Raw genomic sequence first — 27,932 nt, 5'->3', positions numbered from 1 at the left:
GGTGGCACACAACCTTAATCCTACCACTCTGGAAGCAGAGATCCATCTGGATCTCTGTGAGTTCAAAACCATCCTGGACTACACGAGATTGATTCAGTCTAGGAGAGAAACAGAGCTAGGCAGTGGTGGCACACACTTTTAATCCCAGCACTTGAGATCTCATGCCTTTGCTACCAGTATTTGGGAAGAACACACACCATTAATCCCAGCACCAGGAAGGAAGTGAAATGGCTGGGCGAGAAAGGCATATAAAGTGTAAAGAAACAGGAACTAGAGCTGGTTTATAGCTGAGGACTCAGAAGCATTCAGTCAGAGGATTCGTGGAGCTGGCGAGGTGAGAAGTTTCTCTATTGGCTTGTTCCTTTGCCTCTCTGATCTTTCAGCTTTCACCCTGATATCTGGCTCCGGGTTTTTATTAAGACCATTAGGATTCATGCAATACACCATCTATGCTCAGATCATGCTACACATCCCCATGGCATGCAGAATAGAGTAACTCCTAATAATAATTCTGTGTGATCTGCCTTTTCTTTAACTCTAATTTTATCATTTACCTTCCTTTGTTAATAGTTGTATTTCATGTTTGCCTTTCTTGAAACAACTTAGACAAATTTCCATGCTATGATTTAGCATGGCTTGTTCTCCCTACTTGAAACACAGTGTAGATACTCTGGCTATGTCTGTAAGGTTCTTCAAGTTTATCAGTGAGAACTACCTTTATTATGCTTATAAAACCAGCAAATTAGCTGCAATCTACTCCTAAACTCTGTTTAATTGACCTACATTTTCTTTCCTAATTAGAGGTTCAATGAGGCAGGAGCTTGTTTTGCATTGTGATGTATTTTCCCCCATTTTAAAATATATTTTTGAGACAATTACAACATTTTCCCCTTTTATTTCCTTTTTCCAAATGCTTCCATGTACTGCTCCTGTTCTCTTCAAATTTATGTCCTTCATGTCTCTAATTGATGTCATGTGTGTCATGTATGTCTGTGTGCATAATCCTAAGTATATAGGTATTTCCTAAGCAATTTACATATAGTAATTCAATATTATTGACGAATAAACAAATATCCTCATAATTTAGGTGCCCGTAAACAAACTGTATTTATTTATTTATTTATTTATTTATTTATTTATTTATTTATTTATTTATTTTGCAAAAGAACTGTACAAGAAAAATACTAAAATGAATAGTAGGTAAGTCACAGAAAAAACTCTTAAATAAATGGAAGAAATTCACATATGCTAGTAAGCAAAAACATAAGTTGTTTAATGCCCATTAAATAGGCAAAAAGTCAACAAGTGATTAGGAAAGAGAAAACTGAGACAGAGCCTCAGATTTAAGATGGTAGTATAGCTGGGAGTGGTGGTGCATACCTTAAACCCCAGCCTGTGGAAGGGGGCTCTAGAGTTGTCTAGTTTCTGTGAACTCAAGGAGCTTGGTTTACATAGCAGGTTCCAGGCCAGACAGAGTTACATGGTGAGACCCTGAATCAAAAAGAGGCAAAAGAGGCCAGGTAACCAGTTCTGAAATATGGCCCTTGCCTGACTTCCAACTTTAACAAAGTATAGAAACTAGTCAGTTCTTTAACAGTGAGGGAAATGTGAATGCTGAATATATATTTAATAACATTAGGTGTGAATACATTAGTACACTTTCTTCTAGGGACAAATGATATAAATGGAAAAAATATATGTGTAAGACTGACTTCAGAATAATCCAGGAAAGAAACTGAAGCAAAAGAAAGCAGACGGGACTCTGCTTGCTTTATTTAGACATAAGCACTAGGATAAATCTAAATAGTTGCTTATGGAAATATTACTTTCAACAACATTCATTGTTTTAAATGTTCAACAATAGAGTACAAGTTAAATTTATTATGATTAGTCTCATAATAAATTCTATATAAACTATGCTTTAGTGCACACATGCTTTAAATAAAAATACTGCTACTGATATAAAGATTCTAAAGTTGAAAAAAGTCAAGTTTAATAGCATTATATTTTGGAACTTAACAACAAAACCTGTTCATACTGTTCATGAGTATATACAAGACATAAACTGGACTGTTTGTCCCTCCCCATGAACATAATTCAATACATTCAAGATCAAGAACAGTGAGTTTATACAAAGACTCACACATTTTCTCTCTATCCTTCTTTGATTCTGTACATCACAAACACAACAGGTACAACTCATGGAGTAAGACATGCAAATAGCTAATCTATGAAACCAGTTGAACTAAATACTAAAATTAACAAACCAAGAACAAAATACCATGAATACGAAACCTAACCTGATATTTTTCTGAATCTAAAAGAAAAATAATATGTTTATAAAATAATTTCAAATCTTTCCATTTGAAACATGATGAAAAATAGCCAAATAAGTGTTTTATTTTATTGCTGACAAATATAGTCCATGTAAGTACATTATAACAGAGATATGGACTTTAAAATAAGGAATAATAAGCATTTAATAGCAGGTAGTTAGTAGTTCTCAGTCTTGGCGCTAAAACTCCACTTCCTTTTCAACATACTGAATTCATAATAAAGAAGCAAGTGCAAGAGATAAAAGTATATTTTAAGTGTTGCTTTCCAAATATCTCACGAAGTAAATTCTAAAGATAAAATTGCCTCATTAAAAGAAAAATGATTAATATATGTACAGTCACATATTTGAGAGTGAGGAGAGGGGAGAACGAAATGGGCAGAGACTTTCAAATAATATTTCTAACTCCTGTCACCTTAATGTACAAATAGAGAGGGCTCCCACCCAAATACACAAGGCCGATCCTCCTAGCTCCTGAGATCAGGCAAGATTGAGTGTATTTAGAGAGAAAGAGCACGAGTTACATGGGGAGTAAGGGGGAGAGGTTTTGGGAGGAGCTGGGGGTAGGGAAAGAATATGATCAACACATTGCATGTAAACATTTTTCACCTTCTGCTGGTAAAAGAGACATAGCTAATCCAAATTAATCTTTCTTCAGAAGACAACTAAAAAAAATCTGTACAAAGTGAAAACATCAGTTTGAAAGCACTGGATTGTTAACAAAACTGTTGAGACGTAGAAGAAGAAGCTGGAAGCTTAGGATGGTCATTTCTGAAATTAAAACTAATCTCTCTTTACAGCTGTTTGCTGGTTGTTGAAGACTGGGTTTTGTTCCTGTGATCAATACTGATGAAAGCAAGTTAGGGAGAAAAGGGTTTACCTTAGCCTACTATCATCTATCAAAGTCAGGACAAGAGCTCCAGGCAGGAACCTGGAGGCAAGACCTGAAGCACCACTCATGGAAGGACACTGCTTACTGGCTTGATCACTACTACTGTTCAGTGAGATTCCTTACACAACCTTCTGGGGCCTGTGCCCTCCCCCATCACTTAGAAAGCAAGAAAATGCCCCACAGACATGTCCATAGGCCAATCTGAGAGAGGCTCTTTCTCAGTAGCAGGTCTCTCATCCCATCCAAGGTGTATCAAGTTGACAACCAAGAAGAGCCATTGCAGTGTTGCTGGAGGAAGTGACAAAAATACTTAGAAACATTGGGTGCACTGAGAGTGAGGGGTAACAAAGCTTCATGATACCAGGTCACTAGACAATTCTCCACAATTGAATACATCCATGTAAGAATACAGAACAACTAAAGATTTGATAAAGCACTGAGTGTAGTGGTATATACTAATAATCCAGTACTCAGGATGCAGAGGCAGGAGCAGGAGGATTTCAAGTTTGAGGCCAGATTTGGCTTCAAGTTGCAGGCCAGTCTGAATTACATAGTCAAGACCCCGTCTAAAAATCAAACTCCCCTTAAAATCCCAAATAGCACCAAAAACCCTGACTCAACAAACACCAAAGATATATAATAGAAGATATATCAATGTTACTAGCAATTCAAAGTAACAGATTCTAAAGGCATGTGTCACTGTTCTGGTTTACATAAAAATTAAACATGTACTTTTATAAGTACTAGGTACAGATACAGTATCCTTTATCCTAAACACTAGAGACCACAATTGTTCAGATATTTTCTTTTTTCTTTGGAATATTGGTATAGACATATCTAATTTGAAGATACAAAATGAGCCCAAATCCAAAACTTCTGATTGTCACATTGGCTCTGTTTCAGTTTTGAGGCACCTGGGATTTTAGGTATTATACAAATAACTTTTACTTTTGGGGACTCAGAATATTCAAAGTGCTTAAACTGAAAAAATTGTTTTTGTTTTCTAATCTAGCAAATCAATTTCTAGGAAAGCACAGATGTAAATACATATAGCTATGGTTTGAATATAAAATGTCTCCCACAGGCTCATGTGTTAAACCAGTTGTGGGTGCTGTTTTGGAAGCTTTGTAAACTTTTGGAGGTTGGGCATCACTGGAAGAGGTGGGCAAAATTTCAAGGTTATCCCTGGCCCCCAGCCCACCCCCTCTCTGCTCCCTGTTTGCCAACTCCTCCACAATGTGCTTCTGCTCACAGTATGATCTGCTCAGGTGACCATGGACTGAATCTTTTGCAAAATCTTTGATCAAAATAAAACCTTTCTCAGGTATCTGTTCTCAGCAATGCAAATTCTGAGTAATATACACAGACATAATCTCTAATGCACTAGTCAACAGAATACTGATTAAATCACTGCAACTTTATTTTGTAGGTCCTCAAACTTTTAAATGAGGTAAATTCCTGATTTAGGTACTTAAACTTAAAATGTTTACAGAAAACTAAGGAACCGAGAAAAGTTGCAGACCAAAATGTAATGTGAAACCTTACAAATAGCGAGGCTTACACAATAAAAACATATTTGTGTAAGAACCCAGAGAGCTCAAGGGGAGACAGAATGTTCAAGTGAGAGAGAGCATATAAAAATCACCAAATTGGTAACATCAGTTATCTCAAAGACAGGGCATTCTGATTGGTATTCTACATTGCTAGAAAGTGTTATTTTAAACCAAGATTTTATATTAGTTTCATAATGAAAGTATCTTATGCACAATTTTGTAGAAAAATGAGAGATAATTAATGTCAATAGAAAAATAGTAAATTCTAAGGTGTTAGTTACTCTTAAGGTTAGAGTATTATATATTATAGAGTATAGTATTATTTATTATAAACTTTAGTCTTCAACTGAAGTTAAAATTTAAATAAGAAAGAGAAGTAAATGATACTGCTAGTTACTCAGAACATCAGTAGACACACGCTGGCAGGCCCTGGGAGATTCTTGTTAACTAAAATTCCTTGGAAGCTAGCTTCTTCGTTAGCAATCATCCAAATAACTAGATCTATTGAAAAGAAATCGACTGTTCTGTAGACTGGAATATAAACAATGTCCTTAGAAATAATGCTACCACTTACTGAGTAAAATAAAAAGTTGTACTTACAACAAGGAATAGACTGAATTGGGGCGAGCTGTGGGAAGGTCATCAGAAGAGAAATCCCTGGAAGATCATTTTGGTTTGAATGCTCGGTAGTTTGGTCAGCCCAAACCACCATCTTCTTCCTCTCTACCAAATGCTCAATATCTTTGAAGTCAGCATCAAAAGCAGTGTTTGACAGGCCAGTTTCTTTTGACACACAATACATTTTTCTTAGGGCCGGAAGTAAAGCATTCAATACTCTACAAACAGAAGATGACAAGAAAGGAGAAAGAAACACAAAGTTTTAAACACGCTATTATGGTTCTTTTGTATAGCAAGCAAAGTATTATAATATAATTAAAATGATTTCCTATGATTTCTTTTATGTTACTTGGTAAATTCTCTTGTAAAGCCTGCACCCAGTCTAGGCGAGGTCAAAATGTCCTTTCCTAAAGACTATCTTTCCACCTCTCCCTTAGTACCCATCAATATGAAAATCTTTTCAAAATTCAAATTTGCTTTGTAAAAAAATGTAATTTCACTCAAAGAGATCAACATATACTTAACATATCCAGTATAAAGAGAAACCTGGATGGAAATCAGGAAAACCAGGCTTCATTAGTGGTTGTAGTAGTTTCTGTGTGACTTTGGGGGTATATACCTGGCTGGAACCTGGTATATGCCTGTCATTTTACAAGTCCTAAGTCTCTTCTGACACTTGTTGGCTCATGACTCACCTATGGTTTCTTGATAGGCCAAGCAGCTAGACTTACAACAGTTTCATCAATATCAAACTTACAGACATTTTGGTATAGGGAATATACAATCTAATACAGTAACTACACAGAAAGAGATCTAAAGTGAACAATTTTGAGCAGTGAGTGTTGGAAAGGGACTGAGGACCTGTGAAAAGCACAGCTACTGTGGGATATACTTACACAACCCCGTACTTGTAGCAACTGTATTGTTGTGTGGAGTAAGATTACTAGGTCTGAAAGTGCTAGGAAAGCTTTGCTTTTGATGGTAGGAATATTTCCATAATTTCCAGATTGGAAATGATGAGTGTTTCACTTTATTTAAAGTGTGTATTTAAGCAACAGACATTATTGGGACTGCCTAACCTTCCTTTGGAAAGCCTGAAATTTTTATCTATCAGATAGAGGTGTGCAGGAAATCATGCCAATAAAACCCTGAGGCACTGACAGGACCCAATTTCCAATGTGATGTCACAGCTTTTTGCTGAAATTAAGCATATCCTGTGCCTCATTGCACAAGATTCCTCCTTTCTGAAGCTAGACTCTCACTACTGCCACACAGACCAGGAGAGCCTCAACTTTACAATCATCCTTCCGTAGCTGCCTCTGTCATGCTAGAGTTAAAGGCAAATACCATCATGTCTGGCACTTAACAAGATTCTTGACACTTTAATTGTCCAGGCTCTTCCAGACCATACTATATACCTTTCCATTTTGCTGATTTTATTTTGTATTGTTTTGCTAAACTAACTCACAGCTTTAAGTATAACTGTGAATCTCATGAACACTAGTAAATCCTTAAACCTGGGAATGGTTTTAAGAATCAGGTACCATGCTATGTTTGCATAATAATTTATTTTTATGAATGAGAAATCTAAGCCTTATCAATGCTATATAGTTTCTACAAGGATATATTGCTAAAATAAACAGAATTAAAGATTGAGTCCAAAAAACTTACTCATGTTCTATAATGTCATATCGCTTTTGAGATGTTTTGGTTTATCAGTTCTTGAAATCAGTTAGAATTCATTTTATCATTATTAAGGTAAAAGCTTATTTCAGGCATATCAATATCTGTGTCTGGTATAATAACACAGTGGGGTTAAAATAAACTACCATGTCTCTGAAGGTCTAAACTCCTACATGTTACTTGATAGCAAGTGATGGTGATGTGCTGTAGCTGCAGATCCACAATGAGTGGGGGGGAAAGTGTGTAAGCTCCCATTTATAAAATAATTATTCAGTTTTTCTTCATCTTAAAAATAGCTTACTTTAAATCAAAAGCATAGAAAATTAATCATGAGTAATTTGAGAATACCTGTGGAATGCTAATGGGATTTCTGAATGGCAGCCCCGTAGAGAAACAAACCTCTCATTTTTATATAACCTCAAAGCAATGCTTACCTAAGAAACTAATTGATTTATAAAAGATGACAAAAGAGATCAAGCTACACTTTTTAAGAAAATCATACACTTAAAAAATTTGAGAATAAAAATGCTATTAGTGAGCTGTACAGTAAATATAAAAACACATAAAAACAGAAACACTTTGGCCATTTTCACTAAATCTCCCAATCCATGAACAAGGGAGATCTTCTGGTTTCCTCAGTGTTTTAAGAATTTTCATTGTAGAGGTCTTTTGTTTTCACGGTTAGGTTTATTCCCATATCTGTCACTGGAGTTACAGGAAGGCTTCTGTGGCAGTGTGTTCATTTTGCATCCCACTATCTGCAAAGCGTTGGTCAGTTTCAAGAGCTTTTAGCGAAGTCATTAAGCTCTCTTAATTACAGAACCGTATCATCTTCAAGTAGGGAAACTTGGACTTTTCTTACATTTGTCACCCCGTATCCTGCTTTAATGTCCTAGCTCAGGCTTCAAGCACTATAGTTGACAGAAGTGGAAAGAATGGATGGTCACCCTTGACAAATTTCTAATCTTAGTGAGAATGCTTTGAGCTTTCTCCATTTAGCACCATGCTGGCTACAGGTCCATCAAACATAGCCTTTATTATGCTGAAGTATATGCTCTGTGCATCCTGTAGCACATCCAGTGTCGTCTCCTGACTTACGCCATAAAGGGACACAGGATTTTGTCAATGGCCTTTTCTGTGTTTCTGGAGATAATCATGATTATCCATTTTGTGATGTATTACACTTATTGATTTATATATGCAGAACCCCTGAATCTGAAATGAAGCTAACTTGATCATGATGACTAATCTTTCTGTTGTGATTTCAAATTCAGTATGTCAGTATTATATCAAGATGTTTTACATCTGTGTTCATCATAACAGTTTGTACGTGTGTGTGCTTATCTGGGTTTTGGTATCACGGTAATGCTACGTCCATACAGTTGGAAGCTTACCTTCCTTTCCCATTTACAGAGCAATATGTATTGCATTGGTATTACTTCCTTGAACGTCTGATATGATCTGCAGTAAATCCATCTGGTCTTTTTATTGTTGGTACACTGTTGTTGCTGTTTGAATGATTTATTTCATTTTTGCTTCATTTTGGTGGCTTATATGCATGCAGAAATTCATCTATTTCTTGTAGATTTTATTTTTTAATTTAGTGGAATGTAAGTGTTGGAGAATGCTACTAAGGTTGTAGTGGTTTTACCAGCTGTGAACCCCATGAGTCCCCCAAAACAAGCAAAACCCCACCAGTTTTCTGGGCAAGATGTGCTACAACCTGTGCAAAAGTGGCGGCGGTGGGGGTGGGTGGGAGGAGACTGTGGCTGGTATGCAAAATAAATGAAAAATGGTATTTAATTAAAAAAAAGGTAGGGTAACCATCTGACTAGATCTGAAGCACAATCCATGTGACTGAATTCATGCCGGTGATTGAAGCCCGGTTAGCACCTATGCCAGCGGAAGTCACAGGCTAAGTGGGTAACTCACTACTGTTGAACTAAACCGATTGCATCTAACTGCCTTATAAATTTCTATGTTTATACCCATGCCTAAAAAGCTACTATTAACCTTAATCAGAGAAGTCTCTGCAGTGAACAATGATGAATTTGGAGAGTTGCAGCTGCCAAAGAGGCTGAGAAAAAGTGATGGCTGAGGGCTCAGCCCTAAATCAGGCATTTACACCACCCTTTCTAAGGCTCAAGGAACATCATGAAAGAAGACACTGGAAGTATCTCAGAGCCGGAAGATGGAAGACAGAAGACAGGGGGAAGTGCTGCAAATGCTATCCTCTAGACGATACAGCCATTGTAATCATGAACTTATAACAACTGCTGTTACAACACTGGCCCTGTCAACCATCAGCAGAGGAAGGGCGAGGGGCCCCAGGTGCCCTGCCAGTTACTGCTGAATTACTGGGAAAGGGGGAATCACTGTCTCCAGTTGTGTATCCATCGCTGAGCCCAGGAGATTTCAGTGGATAGCTTCAAATTGATGATCGTGCAGATGGGCCTGGTTAAACTTGCTGGGTCACCAAACCAAACCAAACCAAACCAATTAATAACCCCCCCCCCCCCAGAACGGAAGGTGAAAAGGTGGTCCATGGGGAAGAAAGGGCAGAAGATAGCATCGATATGAGAGAGGGTGGAGATGGTGGGAATGGTCACAACATACATGTGTGAAATTGTCAAAGAAAATTATTTAATTAATAAAGATTATAAAATAATTGAGACACCTGATGCTCATTAAAAGCTAGTAATAGTAATGAGATTTAAGTACATGGATTTTTCTTTTGATTGCATGTCTCATGTGCCTACAGAAGGATTGGCTGGCAAACAGGATGTCTCCTGGTCTAGGCTTAGAGGTTGCCAAGGTGCAGGTGAGGCTCATCAGACTGGGCTGAAGCCCTGGGTAGGGACCCAGACTTCATCTGAAGACTGGGAAGAATGCAGAAGGCAGAAAATCAAGAAGGCAAACCCATAAAAAAATCATTCTGAAATTACTAATAACTAAACATGATCTAATTTAATTGATGTTAATAGCAGTTTTAATTTCTTTAGCACAAAACATAAAATCTTAAAAAGGAGAATTCACTGAAAAACTACAAAGTATTATAAAAAAATTAGTTATTAGGAAAGAATCATGTCCTTCACATTCTCTCAATGTTTTCTTCCTGTGTGTTTTCTGGTGCTGACAAACAATTGAAATTAATGAATCCCTTATCAGACAAATTTCAATTTCCTGCAGCGTTAAAATCGGTCGACTGTCCAACTCGGTGTACTTACGCTTCAGTCTGCCTGTGCTGCTGCTCCTGGAGACAAGCTAGAGCTCTCATGTGTCCCATTTGTGTTTGCAGGTCTTTGGTCTGGAGGTGTAAATGGTGACAATGAAGATCTTTATTGAGTACCTAGGGACAATAATGAAAAATGTATTTTAGATTTTTAGAAGAATTATGCTAATTTTAATATAACTTATTTGTGTGGACAACAAGGTCTTTTTAAAAAACATAAAAAACGTTGAGAAATTTAGACAGTAAGAAATCTTATCCAAATGAGTTTAATTTGAGTCAAGATAAACATAAAACTAGGTAAGTCTAGAACTTACCAGCAAGGTAAGAGTTTCAATTTCTTCAGTAAATAGATGTTAAGCATCTAGAAAAAGGTATTCTATGATGACAGCTTTTCCATTGACCTAATTTATTCACAATGTTGTGAAAATACAGTTGTACCAGACGTTTTTACTTAAATGCTACCACCAAAAGAGGCATTCCTTGAATACTACATTTAAAGATGGGCAATCTTTCATCTTCCAACACTGCAATAGCATTGACCAATAAGAATGCTATAGATTCACTCTGCAGTTCCATTTCTACTAAAAGGTAAGGTTCATCCAAGGATGGACTATGATCAGGTTAGCTCAGTATACAGGCCAGTGTTGAGTTGCATGCTATATAATTCTCTCTCTCTCTTATCCCTTACATTCTTACAAGCATCACCTTAGAAAAAGAATAAAAAGTCTTTTGAATATTTCCATTTTCTCAATGCTCTTCTATCTAGGGCCAAGTACTCTCTAATTTACCCCTTATAATTTACTCACTTTTCCTGAAATTCATTAAATCCTAAATACAAAAAAATATCAGCTCAGAGGATTTAGAAAAGCATAAAAAAAAAAAAACCCAAAACAAAAACAAACAAAAAACAGCAGTATCAGCATCTTTAATTGTGAAATGAAAAAATGTATTCCTGGGAACATTTGGATTGGTAAGCTCACAATCTAATAAACAGTACAGCTATGCCTGGAATTTTTCTTCTAGTAAAAAATTTAATATTCTATTTGGATTTTTTTCCATACTCCTTCTAGCCTACAGTTAAACATGGATTGTCTAAAGTATAGATTTAGATGTCTTTTTTTGGGGGGGAGGGGTTGGGGTTATTTTTATGATTATCAATTTATTATGCTAAAGATCAAAGGAGGAGACATAAATATTGTTGTAGTAATGACAAAGGAATGTAGGCTCTTCAGCAGGTATGTTAAATATGAAATACTTCCTGCACCAGTGCTAAGTAGGGTCTTTGAGATTCAAGAAAATGTAGCACAGGCTTGCCCACAGGCAAGTCTGGTGGGGGCATTTTCTAAATTGAGGTTTTGTCTTTAAAAATGACTTTCGTTTGCATCCAGCTGACATAAAACTAGTCAGCACAATTCATTTACATAATTCACCTTTATACCTCAAGAAATATATCATGTATTTTGGATAAAAACACTTTTTATGGAATCAGGATATGTCTAGAGGATTGACCTATGAGTCATTTGATTTTTAGGGATATGCTCAGTCTTAAAACAAATGTCAGCTCAAGCCAAATACATGGCCTTTATGGAGATCAGTTTACTTGACTAAAGTGTAAGAGCTGAACTGATTCATCTTACATCATCTCCTTATAGTTTTTTTAGTTAGAAAATCAAATAAGTGCGGAAACATGTTTTCCAAATAGTTCCAACTGTTTTCCTAACAAAACAACAAACCAAACAATAAAACCCAGCTCTTCCTTTTTTCCTCTGCAACCACTCTTCCTACCCAGTAATCATAGGCCTTGGGGAAAACCAAGATTGCAATTTTAGTGTGTTCTTGTCACCAAGTGATCACATCTGAAGAGAACACCACAAGTACAAGAAGTACAAGTCAGCTAACACCAACTGAAGTAGAGAGTACAATGGGAGGTAATAGCTAGCTTTAGAAACACGAGGGGCCAGATTGCACCAGGTTTGGTCAGCCATCATAGTTTACAGTAGGGGCAAGACACTGAAGGGTGATACTGTCAATGGTAGCCCTCAAATTTTTAGGTTGGTTGTAGTAGAGAAAATCAGAAAGGTCAAGTGTTTCAGTATGATAACGGGGGTGGGGGAGTTGGTAGTATGAATTACAATTGTGGTACTTCTGGATAAAGACGTGTGATTAAAAAGCAGATAATGAAGGAGGGTATAGTGAAAACAGCATTCATTTCAAATTCATAAAAAAGTAGTGTTTGTCATGAGTTGCTGGACCTTGGGTTAAGTCTTTCCGTGAAGTCACCTCACATTTTGTTTATACAGGAAGTAAGTGCTTATGACTAGATAATTGTTTCAGCTGTGAAACATCTTACAAAAATAGAACTGAGGAGTTAGGTGGTAGAACTACAAAGTGTTGGCTTTCTTTCTTGTGTTATCTATAAAAAAATATAAAAAGGACTAAAAATACTGGCTTATAGTCTGGTGTACAGAAATACTGCTGGAAGTATCTTCGGATAGGGAGAGTGTGGTAGAGACTAGGAGAGACAAAGGAAGGTAGATCTCTATGAATTCAAGGCCGGCCTGGTCCTCATAATGAGTTTCAAGCCAGCCAGGGCTACATAGATCTCTCAACAAACAACAATTTATTTGAAAAATTATATGTGAGAATATTAAAAAACTAAATTCAATGTTAATAACTCAAATAATATTAACTCTATAAGTACTACGAAGTTGAAAAGGCAATATGTTAAAACTACAAATACTTTAGCTAATTTTTAAATGAATGTATCAAGTTTAAAACTTAAACTATCCACTTCCTACCTTCTTAACTGGTGAGTGCACTCCCATATTGGTGTGTAGAATAACATAGCCACAGTAAAAGGTTTTGATGACACAATCATCACAAATTAATTCATTATCAAATGTGTAAATAGGAAGATGTATTTCTGGCTGCATATCCTCACACCGAATCACAACTTCATTGTAAAATGAGTCCTTAATATATAGCACTCTGCACTGGGTAATGCCAATGAAAGCTGTCTGAAACACACTGGCTCGCATTCAATACTCTTGCATGTTAAGAACTGTGCTTTTACTGCACATACAAAGATTTCTATTCTATAGAAACACAATGGTTTACTTACGGAAAATAAAGACTTTCTTACTGTTGTTCCTCAGCATCTAAGTTTCAAATTTTTGTATTTTCTTATTGTACTATTTGAGATGTTGACTGAATTTCATAAAACATCAGTAAATGACTTTTGGCTTGCTGTGATCATGAAATAACTTCCAATCATTTCTAAAATGGCCCTAAGTAAACCTCTGCCATTTTGTACTATGCATTATTAAAAAAAGGTAACATTCTTGCTATTCCAGATCATTAAAAAAAAAACCCTGATGAATTCTGAAAAGTTGCCCTATTAATAAGATCATTTACTTCATTAGTATTCAAATTTGCTTCTGCCTTTAATAATGGTACACACACAACTTTTCACTCTCCAAAGAACTACTGCTTTAAAATAAATTCCATTATTTATAATGTGTAAACTCTTGATCTGTGTATCTATTACATACTTACATATTCTGGATGACAGAAAAATTACTAAGGTAAAAAGACCTTGTGAGTGGAAAAGTTTAAGAGGCCTAGATGATGAAGCCTTAACTAGATTGAAACAGAATTGCTTAATTCTAACTTAAGAGTTACTTCACAAAGGACAGTTACTTAAAAACCACTTAAAAATAAATTGACCCTTCTGAAAACCGAAACCACAAACCAATTAGGTAATTAGTGAGCTGAAGATATAGTCATTAAAAACAGTAAAGTGAACTAAGTAAATCTCAGAGAAATAGGGCAACCGTTGTCATATGAAAGCTATTTATTCAACAAGAAATATAAGAAATTTAAGGAGCTCAGTTTCTAGGATTAAATCTAACTACATATACATATTTGTACCTCTGGAATGTCACCATTTTGACCCAAGAGTCTCATTTCACTTTCCACTCGATGGAGCCAATTAGTATTCTCATCAAATTGTTTCAACACTTCTTCCTTCTTTTTCTCTAGGAAACAGCGAACAGTTTTCAACTTTTCAAGTCTGTGATCTCGTTTGCAAGTGGCCTGAAACACAACAATGTATTTAATAATATAACTAATTCTTATATCTGATGTGTACAATACTCAAAAAGTCATACATTTTCTTATGTTGGTATAGTACAAAATGTTAAGCCATGCTGCTATTTCCCTATTAAAATATCACAGCAAAATAGGAAATCAGTTATGAGTCATTTAATAAAAATTACATCTTGAGAGTTTATGGTTTTAAGAAGCGTAGTGGTCAAATGGAAAACTATAACATTTTTTCGTATGATACATTTGTAAAGTTCATATAAGGTTAGATAAATTCCATGATTTCCTTACTCAAAAAAGCATGCACACTCTGTTCTTGTCTGAAATATATGACGGAAAAAAAAAAAAAAAGTTGTACTGATCTAATTTGTCTGCTCTAAATGACAGAGAAAAAAGTATTGGAGCATTTATCAATACCTAACCTCAACTATGGTCAGGCTGGGTACCATAATGGAGACTGAGTGTCTTGGGTATTTTACATCTTCACGAATAGCTTTGGTCCGATTTGGCTGATTTTTCTCCCCAAAGGCTATGCATGCTGACATGGGAGTCATTTGTGTCAGAATAGCTTGGTCTTGGTAATTTGCCAATGGACACCGAACTAAATGATTACCATATATGAGGGGTATACCTGAACCAATCAGTCCTTAGAGATTAGAACACTTGCAGCTGGTTCTGAAGCAGAGCCCAGGCAGCAACAAATAAAGAGCAGAGCTGTGTGTACTTGGTCGAAGACCCTATCTTCCTCAGGTAATAAATCATTGTTTTTAGTGTTTCTAAAAATTATTAATTATTAATATTTTCAGGCAGATGACATAAGTAAATTCAGAGCAGTTTCATTTTGGTGGAGGATATTAGCTTCTAAATATTGAGTGTTAAGCCACTGTGGTTACCAGTAAGCCACAGACAGATTCCAGATACCTAGACACTTCATTTAACTTCCCTTCATGGAAAACAAAATGGTGAAGGAGAAGCAGACCGACAGAAGACTAGAGTCCAATGATCAGGGACAGGGGTTGATAAGCACTGTCATTGTCATCCAAGTTCTTAGCTCTTACTGTCACTTCTCTAACCAGGTCCTACATCATTCTTTTTCTCATGGCAAGACCTTAGCAAAACAAAACAGCTGCTTAAATAACCAAAAGACCTGTCTTCTCCCACAGTGGAAGGATGGAATACGAAAGGCTAACAACAAATGCACACTGCAAAAGTCCTTGAACTTTGGGGGAAACTGGAAGGCACCGTAGTTCTCACACAAAGATGCCCGGGGTCCTTTCAGAGCACCTACTGGATCAAAATAAGTTTTGAGTCTTTACAAAATTTTAAAAAGACTGATTTGAATGTGTATGAGCGCTTTGCTTGGATGTAAGAACATACACCATGTGCATTTCTGTGCTGATAGAGGTCACAAAAGGCCATAAGGTCACCAAAAATGGAGTTACAGATGGCTGTGAGTCATCGCATGGATGTTAGAAACTGAACCCAGGTCTTTTGCAAGAGTAACAAGTGCTCTTAACCACTGAGCCATCTCTCCAGCCAGCCTTTTTAATTCCAAATGGTACATCAGGATAAGAGTTTCCAGGAGCTAACAGAGGTATAAGGAAGGTACTATGGAATACCCTAGAAGCAGATAAGAGAACATAGCTGTTGTGCAGACAGGCACAGAGTTGGAAGGAGGTAAAACAATGCTGTTGCTCTCACAAGCTGTCATTTGTTTTGGAAAACAATCAGTTATCTCCATAAAACTATAATTATAAGAAAACAAGTATTTTGCTGGGTGGTGGTGGTAGTGGTGCACACCTTTAATCCCAGCGCTTGGGCAGCAGAGGCAGACAGATCTCTGTGAGTTTGTGGCCAGCCTGGTCTACAGAGTGAGTTCCAGGACAGCCAGGGCATTACATAGAAACACTCTATCTAGAAAAACCATAAAAATAAAAAAGATTGGGGCTGGAGAGATGGCTCAGAGGTTAAGAACACCGACTACTCTTCCAGAGGTCCCGAGTTCAATTCCCAGCACCCACATGGTGGCTCATAGCCATCTGTAATAAGATCTGGCACCCTCTTCTGTGTACATAATAAATAAATAAATCTTTAAAAAGAATAGAAATAAATAAAAAAGATTAAAAATAAATAAAAACTTGTATTTCTGTAAATTGCATTAGTAATTTCTAATACAATATTGGTAGACAGAGTCTCTTATAAACAAATGTCTTTGAAGTCCTAGACAAGTTTTAATGATAGAAAAGGGTCCTAAACTCAAAGCTTAGAAAGTTCCACAGCAGGAAGTGGGCGATGTTACATTCTGACTTTGTTCTGCCATTCAGAAAGTGTGAAAACTCAGGCAAGTCAATCTCAATGGGTCTTCAGTCACTTTATCTTTTCAAAAACGAAGATAAAGGGGTTATCCCTGCTTGAAGGTAGCTGCTAAATTATATTTACTTTGCCTTAACATTTACAACTGTATTGTGACTCTAGAAATGTGGACAAGAAGTGATCTATGGACATGAAGACAATTCTATGGTTGTGAAGATAATATTGAACACCAGAATGGCTGGCTCTAACTGAAAACTTAAGAAATACAAGCCTTCTAATGCTCATCAAAAGCACTCCCTAGTGATTGGCATCCAGGACATAAAAGTGGCACATTTCCCCATTGAGGTTGAAAGAACTTTATACATCCAATGAACAAAATATTCAGAATAAAACAGGTCTTCAGATAGAAAACACAATTCTAAAATGTTAGGTGTCAATATTGCTTTGCACAAAAACAAAAACAGAACAAACAAACAAAACAAAACACCCCACTACTAATATGGTGGGACAATCATAATTGTCAATTTGACAGGATTTAGAATAAAGACAAGGGGTCTCAAACTTCCTCATACTGCGGCCTTTAATACAGGTTCCTCATTTTGTGGTGACCACCAAACCACAAAATTATTTTTGTTGCTACTTCATAACTGTAATTTTGCTACTATTGAGTCATAATGTAAATATCTGTGTTTTCCAAAGGTCTTAAGCGACCCTTGTGAAAGGGTTGTTGCTCCACTGCCAAAGGGGTTGAGACCCGTAGGTTGAGAACCATTAACGTAAGATAAAAGCATTTGGGAAAGTTCTCAGAATGTTTCCAGATAGGTTTAAGTGAGGAAGAAAAACCATCCTAAATGTGTAGACATCAACTCCAGTGCTGGGGTCCTAGGCTTAAAAATAGGAGAACACCTTGTTCACACATTATTTATGTTATATTTGGTTTGAATTTCTTAGATCTATTTTCCAGTTTTTAAATACTGATTTCTATAGTATCTAACATGCAAAAGTGCAGAGCTATAGTACAAGTTCTAGCATTTGCCTACTAGAGTTTAAATCATAGCTCAGCTACCTATGGTCCTATACTACTCTTGACAAAATGACCTCCTGTGGCCTTGCTTAGAAAGGAGAATATTAAATACCTCATAGAGTTTTCTGACAGCTAGGTGAATTAATATATGTAAACTGCCTAAGCATTGCCTGGTACTATGATAATGTGAGTTTTTTTTTTTAATTCTAGTGAATAAATTCTTTAATTTCTAAAAATTTCATTTGCTTCCCTCATGTGACCCTCCCCTTTAGGTATTCCTTATTGGCAGTGCTTTTATCTTTGATTTTTTACCTTCTGTTCTTTTTTGAAGACTACCCATGTTTACAGTTTCCACTAGATTAGTCTAGTGTCTAAATTCTTGGGGTTTCTGTCTGGTATGCTAAGTCTGCTGACTCTTACCTACGGTGAATGTAAGAGACAGAGTTAAAGGTTTATTTCTCAGTAGTTTCGCACTGCTTTTGCAAGGTTTCCCAGAGGTAGCACTGGTTTGATGTCATTTATCTGTCAACTTTACATATTTTCTAAGTAAAATACATAGTGTTTAAAGCTTAGACCATGACCATTTTGGAATGCATACCATTAATAAATCTTCAAATGAGACACTTTTTCTTACCCCTTATCCTTTTCCCCCAGATATATCTTTGTCTCCCACAGTATGAAGGGTGTAGATCTCTGCACTTTCTAGTTGTATTTGAAAGTTCCTTTTTTTTTAAGCCATTGCATTGTTAGTGGTTCAAATCAAAGGTAGGGCAGTGAGAGCAGTCTGTGTAGTTGGAGGAGTGTAGCTCATCACTGTATTTAGAAACAACAGTACAAAATACTGAAAGCTGGTTAGGTCTTTATTAGGATCATGCCGTAATTCCTAGCAAGATTCTGAATAGTAACAAAAAAATCTCTTGGCCTAAGTAGTAAAGTGTCGCCTGAATCTGCACAGGCTGCCTCTCCTGTCCCTAAGGACTCACAGGCTCTCAAAAGAGGAACAAGTGTAAATAAAGTTTGCTTTTTAAAGTTTCCTCTGGTTCCCACAGTATTTCCAAGTTTTTCAGAGAACAGATGAATAAGACACCGTGCTTCTAAAATTTCTAGAATTAGATTTCCATGTTCTGTAGTTTAGGCATAAAGTAGTTAAGTACCTTTTCTACCTTGTCTTCGGAACACATCCTCTCTATTTGCTTATGGCACTGCTGTTGATAGAATGACTTTAGTTCATTCTCTTTAAGCAACATTTCTAACTTCAGATATTCTTGCCTGATTCCTTCTCGATTCTGGAACAAGCATTTCAGAATTTCTTGAAATCTACCAAAATAAAACACACCATTATATGTCATTAAGTTTGTATTATCTAATATATAGCTTTCTTAAATAACATGGTATCACTCAGACTATACACAATGATAAATAGTAGGTAGGTCAAAACAACTTTCTCCTACCACAAAAATGTTTAAAGGGAGTATCAACTTTATTTCTACTACTGTAGGTTTCTTCCTGCTGCAAAGAAAATCATGTTATGTAAACATTTAGGAGTCACAAGGCCCCCGATATTAGTAATATGCTGCATTTTATCTGGATCTGTACTATGACAATTCTCACAGCCCTGTTAGCCACAGAGCATCATGTGCTGTTTGGTGTTGGCTTACTGTGAAGAAAAAGCAATAGGAGGCATTATCATATGGTATCTCCATGGCCCCCTAGGGAAAATGAGAACCAGTTTTAGCCTCAAAGGTTATTATAGTGAAAATACACCATAAGGTTAGGTACCCCCTACAGCTTGGCAAACAGTCAGCTGACACTGGCAAGACCTAAAACATCCAAGTTAACAATGTAGCAAACCTAGAAATGTGGTTGTGGTTTCCTTCTCCAAAGGGCAAAGTAAAGAACCAAATTTGTGGAGTTTATTAGACCCCAAGGGACCAACGACTCAAAAACTGAATAATTCCTATGAAAAATTGAGGAAACACACAGGCAACTTCTAGGACAAACAGAACACTGGTCACAATATTTTACTCTTATGAACAATCTCACACAGGCAAAATTATCTAAGAAAATTAACTATAAAGCCTTTAAAATAAAATCAAGCCTGTGCATTTGAAAAAAAATGTTCTTTGGGCAGTTTTGGATATATTTGTAAGGATCTGTGGTAAAGGTACTGCCAACTTACGTCAGTAGTTCTTAATGAAACTCTCCTGGGAAGGAAGATAAACACAGTGCCCTGACTTTCCTGCAGTTTTACTAACCTGATGAATAGTTCATAGGACGCACATGCAGGCACTGTGATTTCACTGCACGGTATTACACCATTGCTAGTACCAGTAAAGGAACTGGTAAATTATCTTTAGTTTATACCCCAAGATAATGTCTTAGTTTGTATAACTTTTTGATTCAAGGACAGAGTTGAATAGTGTCAAATTTGTAATTTTGTAGTCTAAACACTTTACCTGGTGTTCAGTGTTTATTAAGGAAAGAAAGTAATCACTATCAAGGGTTTCTAGTTAGCATCTTAAAAAAATGAAATGAAACAGAAATAAATCCTAAGAAAAGAGTAGTAAGTATTTTCTAGTCATTTATAACATCTAAATTAACTAGAAAACAAAATTTTGCACTAATATTTTTAGGTGAGACGTAAGGAATTAGACCATACCACTTCCTTGGTATAGTCACAGTAGAATTTTTACAATTGTTGTTTACAAAAAACAGTTATATTTTCTTTTGTGATTCCCTTTTGTATACTGTCTTTACAAAAACTCTGGAGTCAGAAAATACTGCACATTTTTACACTGTCTCCAGGAAATTCACAAAAATGTTATCGAAAGCAAAATTTTGTATGGATAACAACTGCCTGTGCTCCAGAGGGATCCAATGCCTCTGACTTCCCTGGACACCTGTATCACGTGCACATACATGCATATATCCCGTCCCAACACATACACAACTAAAATGTTACAGAGAAAGATAGAGAGAAGGTTGAATAATTTAAAGTCATCAACTGCTAAAAAGTTTCCTAATTTGTAAGTCCACCTCCTCCCCCACCAGAACTGTGGCACCCTGGACTGAACACATGCTAGACGAGCACTCCCACGTGAGCTACAGCACCAGAACTGTGTCTGTGCTTTCGATTTTGGGATACAATCACCCTAAGTTTCCCAGTCTTGGCTTGAAACTGCAATCCTTCTGCCTCAGAATCCGAAGTAGCTGGGACTACAATTTAATTGGCAAATTACACACGGTTGATGTTGACAATTTTGTAAAAGTAATCACTCCAGCTTTGGAAAACTGGTAGTTTAATTTCCAAGAAACTTGAATTGCATTAGAACTACTGTCATGTTTAACTAACAAAATTAAATATTAACTACCACATTACATCAAAGTAGAAGATTTCTTTGATAGGAATAAATAAGGGCGGGAAGGTGGTAGCCCACACCTTTAATCCCAATTCAGGAGGCAGAGGCAGGATCTCTGAGTTTAAGGCCAGCCTAGTCTACAGAGCAAGTTCTAGGATAGCCAGGACTATACAGAGAAACCCTGCCTCAATAAATAAAAAAACAAACAAACAAACAAACAAACAAACGGGGAACAAGGAAACATTTTTTTAAGTTGAGACAATTTGTGTGGAATTAAACATTTATATTCCAAATGAAATAACAACAATTTAATGCTGTAATGGGTTACTCTGGAGATTAAACAATTTCAACATAAGGAAAAAACAAGTATGCTCAGTGCTCTTGAACTTCAATAGCACATAGGGAAACCTAACGAGATGTGCAAAACTGACTTTTGTCACCAACAGAAATAAATAACTGTCAGAATTATATGTGATGTTTGCAAAATATCACAGTGTGAGAATACTAGACACAGCCTAATACTTCTGGGCCACTGAGATGATCCAGTGGGTAAAAGTGCTTTTTGGACAAGCCTAATGACCTCAGTTCAGTCTCTGAAATTCACAGTGGAAAGCAAATACTAGCTGAGTCCTGAAAATTGTCTCCCGACTTACTGACTTACACTTACCTACCTTCCTGGACGGACATGCACGCACGCACGCACGCACGCACACACACAATTTCAATATAATTTAAATTTCAGAGTTCTTACTACATTCTGTAATTGAAAAAACAATACCTCTCTTAATTCCACTGTAAAAAGTGTTGTAGTGATCAGGTGAAATTAATACTCTAAAATTCAACGTAATCTACAAAGCTGTACATGAAGTTTAGGGAGGAAAACAAAATGACAGCAGTCAATAACTTAGTATTCAAAAGGACTTTTCTCCTCTATCAATTAGGACAAGTATACAAGTTGACTCAGAGAAAACAGACCAAGAAAAACAATTCTTCAGGGGTGGAAGAAAGATAGTGGGTATTCTATCCTTCTACATCACTGAGGAGCTCACTCAGATAATAATTTAAAACTGGTAAGTGAATTAGTACATCTATATAGAATCAATATTAACAGATTGTATTTTCATAAAACTATACAAGTACTAATGGCAAAAAAAGCACCATTCAAAATAAACTTCACCCATGACAAAACTAGCTTTTTCTTCTGGTTTTCCTAACTACCTGTAAAAGCAAAATAACTGCTTTCCAAAGTGTTTAATACAAAGAACAAACAAATGAATTTCCTGAACTCAACTGACTGTATATATGGAGGTATACAATGTGACACCTAACAAAAAGTGATAATTAATAAAGACATAACTAAATATTTCGAGACAGCATAATAGTTTTACCTTTCAATTTCTTTGTCTTGAGTATTTGAATGTATCAATTTTTCACAGTCATTTTTGTCAGTCAAGGCTTTCTGTTCTTCATAGGCTTTTAGTTTTTCTTTCAGCATCAAAATCTAGCAGAGAAAACACTAATTAAAATACAAATCAAATTATTTGTCTCCATCTTACATGGCCACAGCAAAAGTTCAGTTATGAATAATAATAAAATAAACCAGATTTCCACTATAATAGGAAATGCATTAAATTTGAGACAACAAGGAATAAAGCATCCCTTAAGGGAAGAACTGCAGGAAACTATCGGATCACTGAGAACAGTAGACATACCTCTGCTTTCTGCACATTACAGATCTTTACGTATTGAGATATGTGACTGTTGACGTTAACAACATTGCTCTTCAACTGCCAAAAGATAGAAACTATGATTATAATCACACAGTTAAATACAGCACGAAGTGACATTGTATCTCATTAATATGGTTCCACCGATTTTGACTTTTTGACAACTACAACTATTGAGCATTATGATTAATTATGACTATATTTAAAATCTGTGACAAGGAGAGTATGTATATGTATATGAAATTATAAACAAATTGGCTTACAGAAAAAACCCGTATTTATGCACAATATAATAAAAAAATTACCTATTTTCTTTGTTATTTTAAAAAATTCAGAATTCTGTTTCATGCTTGAATTCACATTAGTTTTTTTTATTATTTTTCATATTTTCTACAACAGTATGACACCACTGACATTTATAGAATAGTGAGAAGAAAATCAAACATAGCTAGCTTTTAATATTCTGGAAATTTCTTGTTTAAGTGAGTTAGAATCAAATACCTAAAGCTCTTCAAGCTTTGGCCTACACAGTTGTAAAATTGAGCATAAAAAACAAAACTAGAAATGTCCACAATGGGTTGGAGTAAGGACCTGAAAAATGTGTGAAAATCTTTGTACACTCATATAGTTTGGCCTTTCACATAAATAGCATCTGGACATTTCTTATAGGGTGTCACACTGCTTATCTTCAGACACATAAAGGAGGAAAGGGAGTCGTCAAGGGGACATCATATCAACTGAGGTCTTTCCTAACCCAAGGTCCTGCAATTTTAAAGTAGGTATGTTTTAACCTGCATGTTTTTTAAAGTATCCCAAAATTTAGGCAAAGAACATTTCCCTAACTAGTCACTGTTATACTCCTTGATTTAGCACAATATTATGTACATGAAAATTCATTTGTAAAGAATGTTATAAACCACGGTTGGTATTATTAGTTGGTGCTCAAATAAACTGTAATATCACCTATAAATATTTACTACATTAAATAAAAATGTAAATATATCAAATCCTTGGCTAATGATTCCATAATGACATCCAAACACCACGTGCCATGATGTGAAGCGAAGGAAAAGGCACCAACGAAGTACTCTAGCACCCATAAGAATGAATAACAATATCCACTGCATAAGTAATCAAGACGCAAAAATGTGACTAAGTTAAAGTTCAGTAGCCAGCTAGGACATTTGTAACTCATATTGCCAAATTCATTAACGAAACATGACTCTAATTAAGGCTTTAATTAGAGTCATAAAAATAACATATACTCAATATTCTCACAACAAAGTCAAAATAAATGCACTTACAGATGATTTAATGTCTTTTGCACGATTAGCATACTTAAGAGTGTTATATGTGTCGTCGTAGAATAAAGAGGAAGGACTAACAGCAGCAATCATTATAGTTTGGCAGTTTCCTCCCAGAGAATCCTTCAACAAGCGAGTAAGCTTACTATTTCTGTAAGGAATATGCTGATTCCTTCTCTGAAAGAACAAAACAAGAATTCTCATTCCATTTTCCACATATAAATGAAAACTGACTACTATTTCACTACAAGAATTTAAGCAATGCCCAACGATACAATGGTGCTGGACTGATGCAAATGAATCTTGACTACTCAGTGACTATTGTAAAAGTCCTATCTCAAGCTGACAGGAGGTCAGTGGGTAAAGAAAGGTGGCTGTCCCCTCTCAAGTCCTCAGAGCAATCCCTGGGACTCACATAGCAAAAGGGAGAACTGACTCTGGGAAGTTGTCCTTTGACCTCAGCATCATGAACATTTATATACACACAATAAGTAAATAAAAATTTCACAATTCCATCTGGAATTGACATCTTTGAGTACAAAATTCCACAACAAAACAAATATCAAGATTTTTTTTTTAGTTGTAGGTAACACTTTAAATGTGTTTGAAAAGATGACACAAGGCTGGTGTGGCAACAAGTGACCTGTGCCTGTAAACCCACCTTCTTGGTAGGTAGATTGAATGGCAAAGTAAGATTATGTTACCCCAGACAAAATAAAAAACCCAAACGAGCCGGGCGGTGGTGGCGCACGCCTTTAATCCCAGCACTCGGGAGGCAGAGCCAGGCGGATCACTGTGAGTTCGAGGCCAGCCTGGGCTACCAAGTGAGCTCCAGGAAAGGCGCAAAGCTACACAGAGAAACCCTGTCTCGAAAAACCAAAAAAAAAAAAAAAAAAAAAAAACCCAAACAAACAACAACAACAAAACAACAAAAATCACCCCAAATCCAAAAACCCAAGGTTAACAAAGAAACTATGCATGAGATACATATTTAAGATGTGCATCATCTTTTTTTTCTTTAAAATAAGCATTGTTTCTTGTTTATTGGCCACTTATGAAGGTGTTGATAACAAAAAGTGCGACATATAAGGTTGTATTTATCCTTCAGAAATCTCTAAGTGATTGTCCCCACCAATGATCTTAGATCAATTAAACAATCTTTCTAAAAGTGATAGGGTATCATGTTAGCAATGTTTATTCATCACGCTAGGGACTGCTTGCTTTCACATTTTTTGCATACATAGTCATAGGATGGGTTCTTAGACGCTGAGTTGCTAGGTCAGATCACAACTATTAATTTTCTGTTCTTTTTTTAATTAATTAAATTCATTGATTTATTTTACATCCCAACCTCAGTCTCCCCTCTCCTCCCATTCCCTCCAACTCTGCTCCCCTCCCTCAATCCACTCCTCCGTTTCTGTTCAGAAAGGGGCAGTCCTCCCACTAGTATCAACAAAGCATGCATATCAAGTTGAGGCAGGACTAAACAATGTGTATCATCTTATCAACTCTTCTATGAATCTAAACCTATTTCGAAAAAAGAATCCTTTATAAAAGCAGTTCTACTAATCTTTAATAGAGATTTAACCACAAAATAAATAGATATGATCAAACCTCTGACCTCCACACATGCATGAAAGGGTGTGCTCACACAGACAATACACATACACACACAAAGAAATAAATGTAATAAAATATTTCATTAAATTAAATATTTAATTAAAATATTTAATATTTCATTAAAAAGCTACATTAAAAATTTAACATATGAAACTTTGCAAAAAGCACAAATTTTATATAAAGATTCATTAATGTTAAAAATCAATGCTATCATTGGGCAGCAGTGGTGCACGCCTTTAATCCCAGCACTCAGGAGGGAAAGACAGGTGAATCTTTGTGAGTTCGAGGCCAGCCTGTGCTACAGCGTGAGATCCAGGACAGGCACCAAAAGTATACACAGAGAATCCCGTGGGGGGTGTGGGGGGGAAATCAATGCCATCATTATATAACTTTCATATAAGAGAAGTGGAAATTATGGCAAACATCCTCTACTTTGATGGCTTAACTTTACAAGTCAGTATTATATCATGTGAAAATGTTCCAGTTTTCAACTTTGAATGTAAAAATCAACTTTGAATGTAAAACATGCTGCTTTTTCAAAGGTCATGTTATTTTAGTAAATTTTTCTCTTAAATCTTCCTAATAATTTTAAAAAACATTATTCTAAATTAAAATAACACCTTCAACAACTTAACAGTAGTTTTCCTAAGGTTTTTAAGACTTTAGCTTCAATTACCACATTTCAAAAACAACTTACTGTACTGTCAAATATACTATCTACTAGTTAACTAGTTCTGGTACACAAAGCATTCAAAATGGTTTGAAATGCCTGAAAGCATTTAGTAACCATCCTATTACATCACTATACTTTAGACCTTAAGTCTCTTCCTTCACTCTTTTGTATCACTTCAATTTCACAGTATATTATAAAATACTAACTAGACAGAGTTGCTCTAAAGTTTTTTTTTTTTTTTAATGTCTTCATGTCATTTATCATTCAATTATCATTCTTGCTGTTTAGTGATCATCGAATATTTGCTTACAATGAAGTTCAAAGCTGGGTGACTGAAAAAAAGGAACCATTGCTGAGTCTGGTGGAAGAGGCCTATAATCACTGCTAGCGAAGGCTGAGACAAGAGGTTACAAGTCCAAGACCAGATTAATCAACTCATCTGAGATCCTGGTATAACCAGAGGTACTTGTACTTTCCTAGTACAGGTGAGGTATTGGGTTCAATTTGGTATATGGGTTCAAGTAGCACAAAAATGCATGCACGCACACACACTTTCTCTCTCTTTCTCTCTCTCTCTCTCTCTCTCTCTCTCTCTCTCTCTCTCTCTCACACACACACACACACACACACACACACAAAACAAGCATAAAATGAATCTCATACAGCACTGTTTGATACCTCAGAGTCACTTATACCTATGATCTAGATCTACATGTTCTAGAAACTATTTAAAAACATTTAGCAAGTAAACAAAAAGTACCTACCTTTGTATCTGCCAAGGCATTGATGACGTTCCCAAGGGCTAAGAGGGATTTATTAATATTTGTGCCTTCTACAAATCGTGTTCCTTTAGCACCAGAAGTGCTGGCCCGCTCAGATCCTGCCAGGTCAATGAGTGACATTTTGGCTACATGGACATTTTGATTGATGCTTGCTGTTTTGTCCTGTTGTCGCAAATAAATCTTAAATTATAGAATAGGGTAAAATTTAATAAAATTAAAGGAAATGTTTTATTTTCAAAAATACATATACATGAAGACAAAGTCACTCTCCTTTAAAAACCAGCACAACAACATATTATCTGTCTGATACTTATCAGTACCAGAAGTACTGAATTGAGAAAAATATGAAAATGAAGACTTATATATATGAATTTTGATATTAAAGGTTTCTCCAAAGGCCCATGTGTCAACTGTCTTGTCCACCTTGATGCTACTAGATAAAAACCCGATAGTTCTATATGTAGTACAGGCTACTTATGGGGAAGTGTGTGTGTGTGTGTGTGTGTGTGTGTGTGTGTGTGTGTGTGTGTGTGTGTGTGTTTGGCTATGGTAGATGCATCACTTGAGTCCAAGAGTTTGAGAACAACCTGGTTATATGATATTGTCCCTTATACTTCACAAACAACAAAAGGGCAGCAAGTGGTAGGTTTTTGGATTAAGGGTGGCATTTCCTTCAAGTAAAGACTAGAATACTAGCTCTTTTCTAGTCCTAA

At 36.0% G+C, this 27,932-nt stretch overlaps 1 protein-coding gene across 1 annotated transcript in view; it reads right to left on the bottom strand.

Moving 5' to 3' along the window:
* Kif18a (kinesin family member 18A) overlaps window positions 1-27,932 on the bottom strand; it is a 66,093-nt gene that overhangs the window by 22,955 nt on the left and 15,206 nt on the right. Inside the window, exons 6-13 of the mRNA XM_076570243.1 lie at window positions 27,202-27,399; window positions 24,145-24,321; window positions 22,826-22,900; window positions 22,502-22,614; window positions 18,909-19,071; window positions 14,244-14,408; window positions 10,309-10,430; window positions 5,381-5,616 (exon numbers count right to left, since the gene is read on the bottom strand). Coding sequence (XP_076426358.1) covers window positions 5,381-5,616; window positions 10,309-10,430; window positions 14,244-14,408; window positions 18,909-19,071; window positions 22,502-22,614; window positions 22,826-22,900; window positions 24,145-24,321; window positions 27,202-27,399 — 1,249 coding nt within the window. The remainder of the gene's footprint in view (window positions 1-5,380; window positions 5,617-10,308; window positions 10,431-14,243; window positions 14,409-18,908; window positions 19,072-22,501; window positions 22,615-22,825; window positions 22,901-24,144; window positions 24,322-27,201; window positions 27,400-27,932) is intronic.

This window comes from Peromyscus maniculatus, chromosome 4 (assembly GCF_049852395.1).
Source record: "Peromyscus maniculatus bairdii isolate BWxNUB_F1_BW_parent chromosome 4, HU_Pman_BW_mat_3.1, whole genome shotgun sequence".
Classification (NCBI taxonomy): domain Eukaryota; kingdom Metazoa; phylum Chordata; class Mammalia; order Rodentia; family Cricetidae; genus Peromyscus; species Peromyscus maniculatus.
This window is presented reverse-complemented; position numbering and strand designations above follow the sequence as displayed.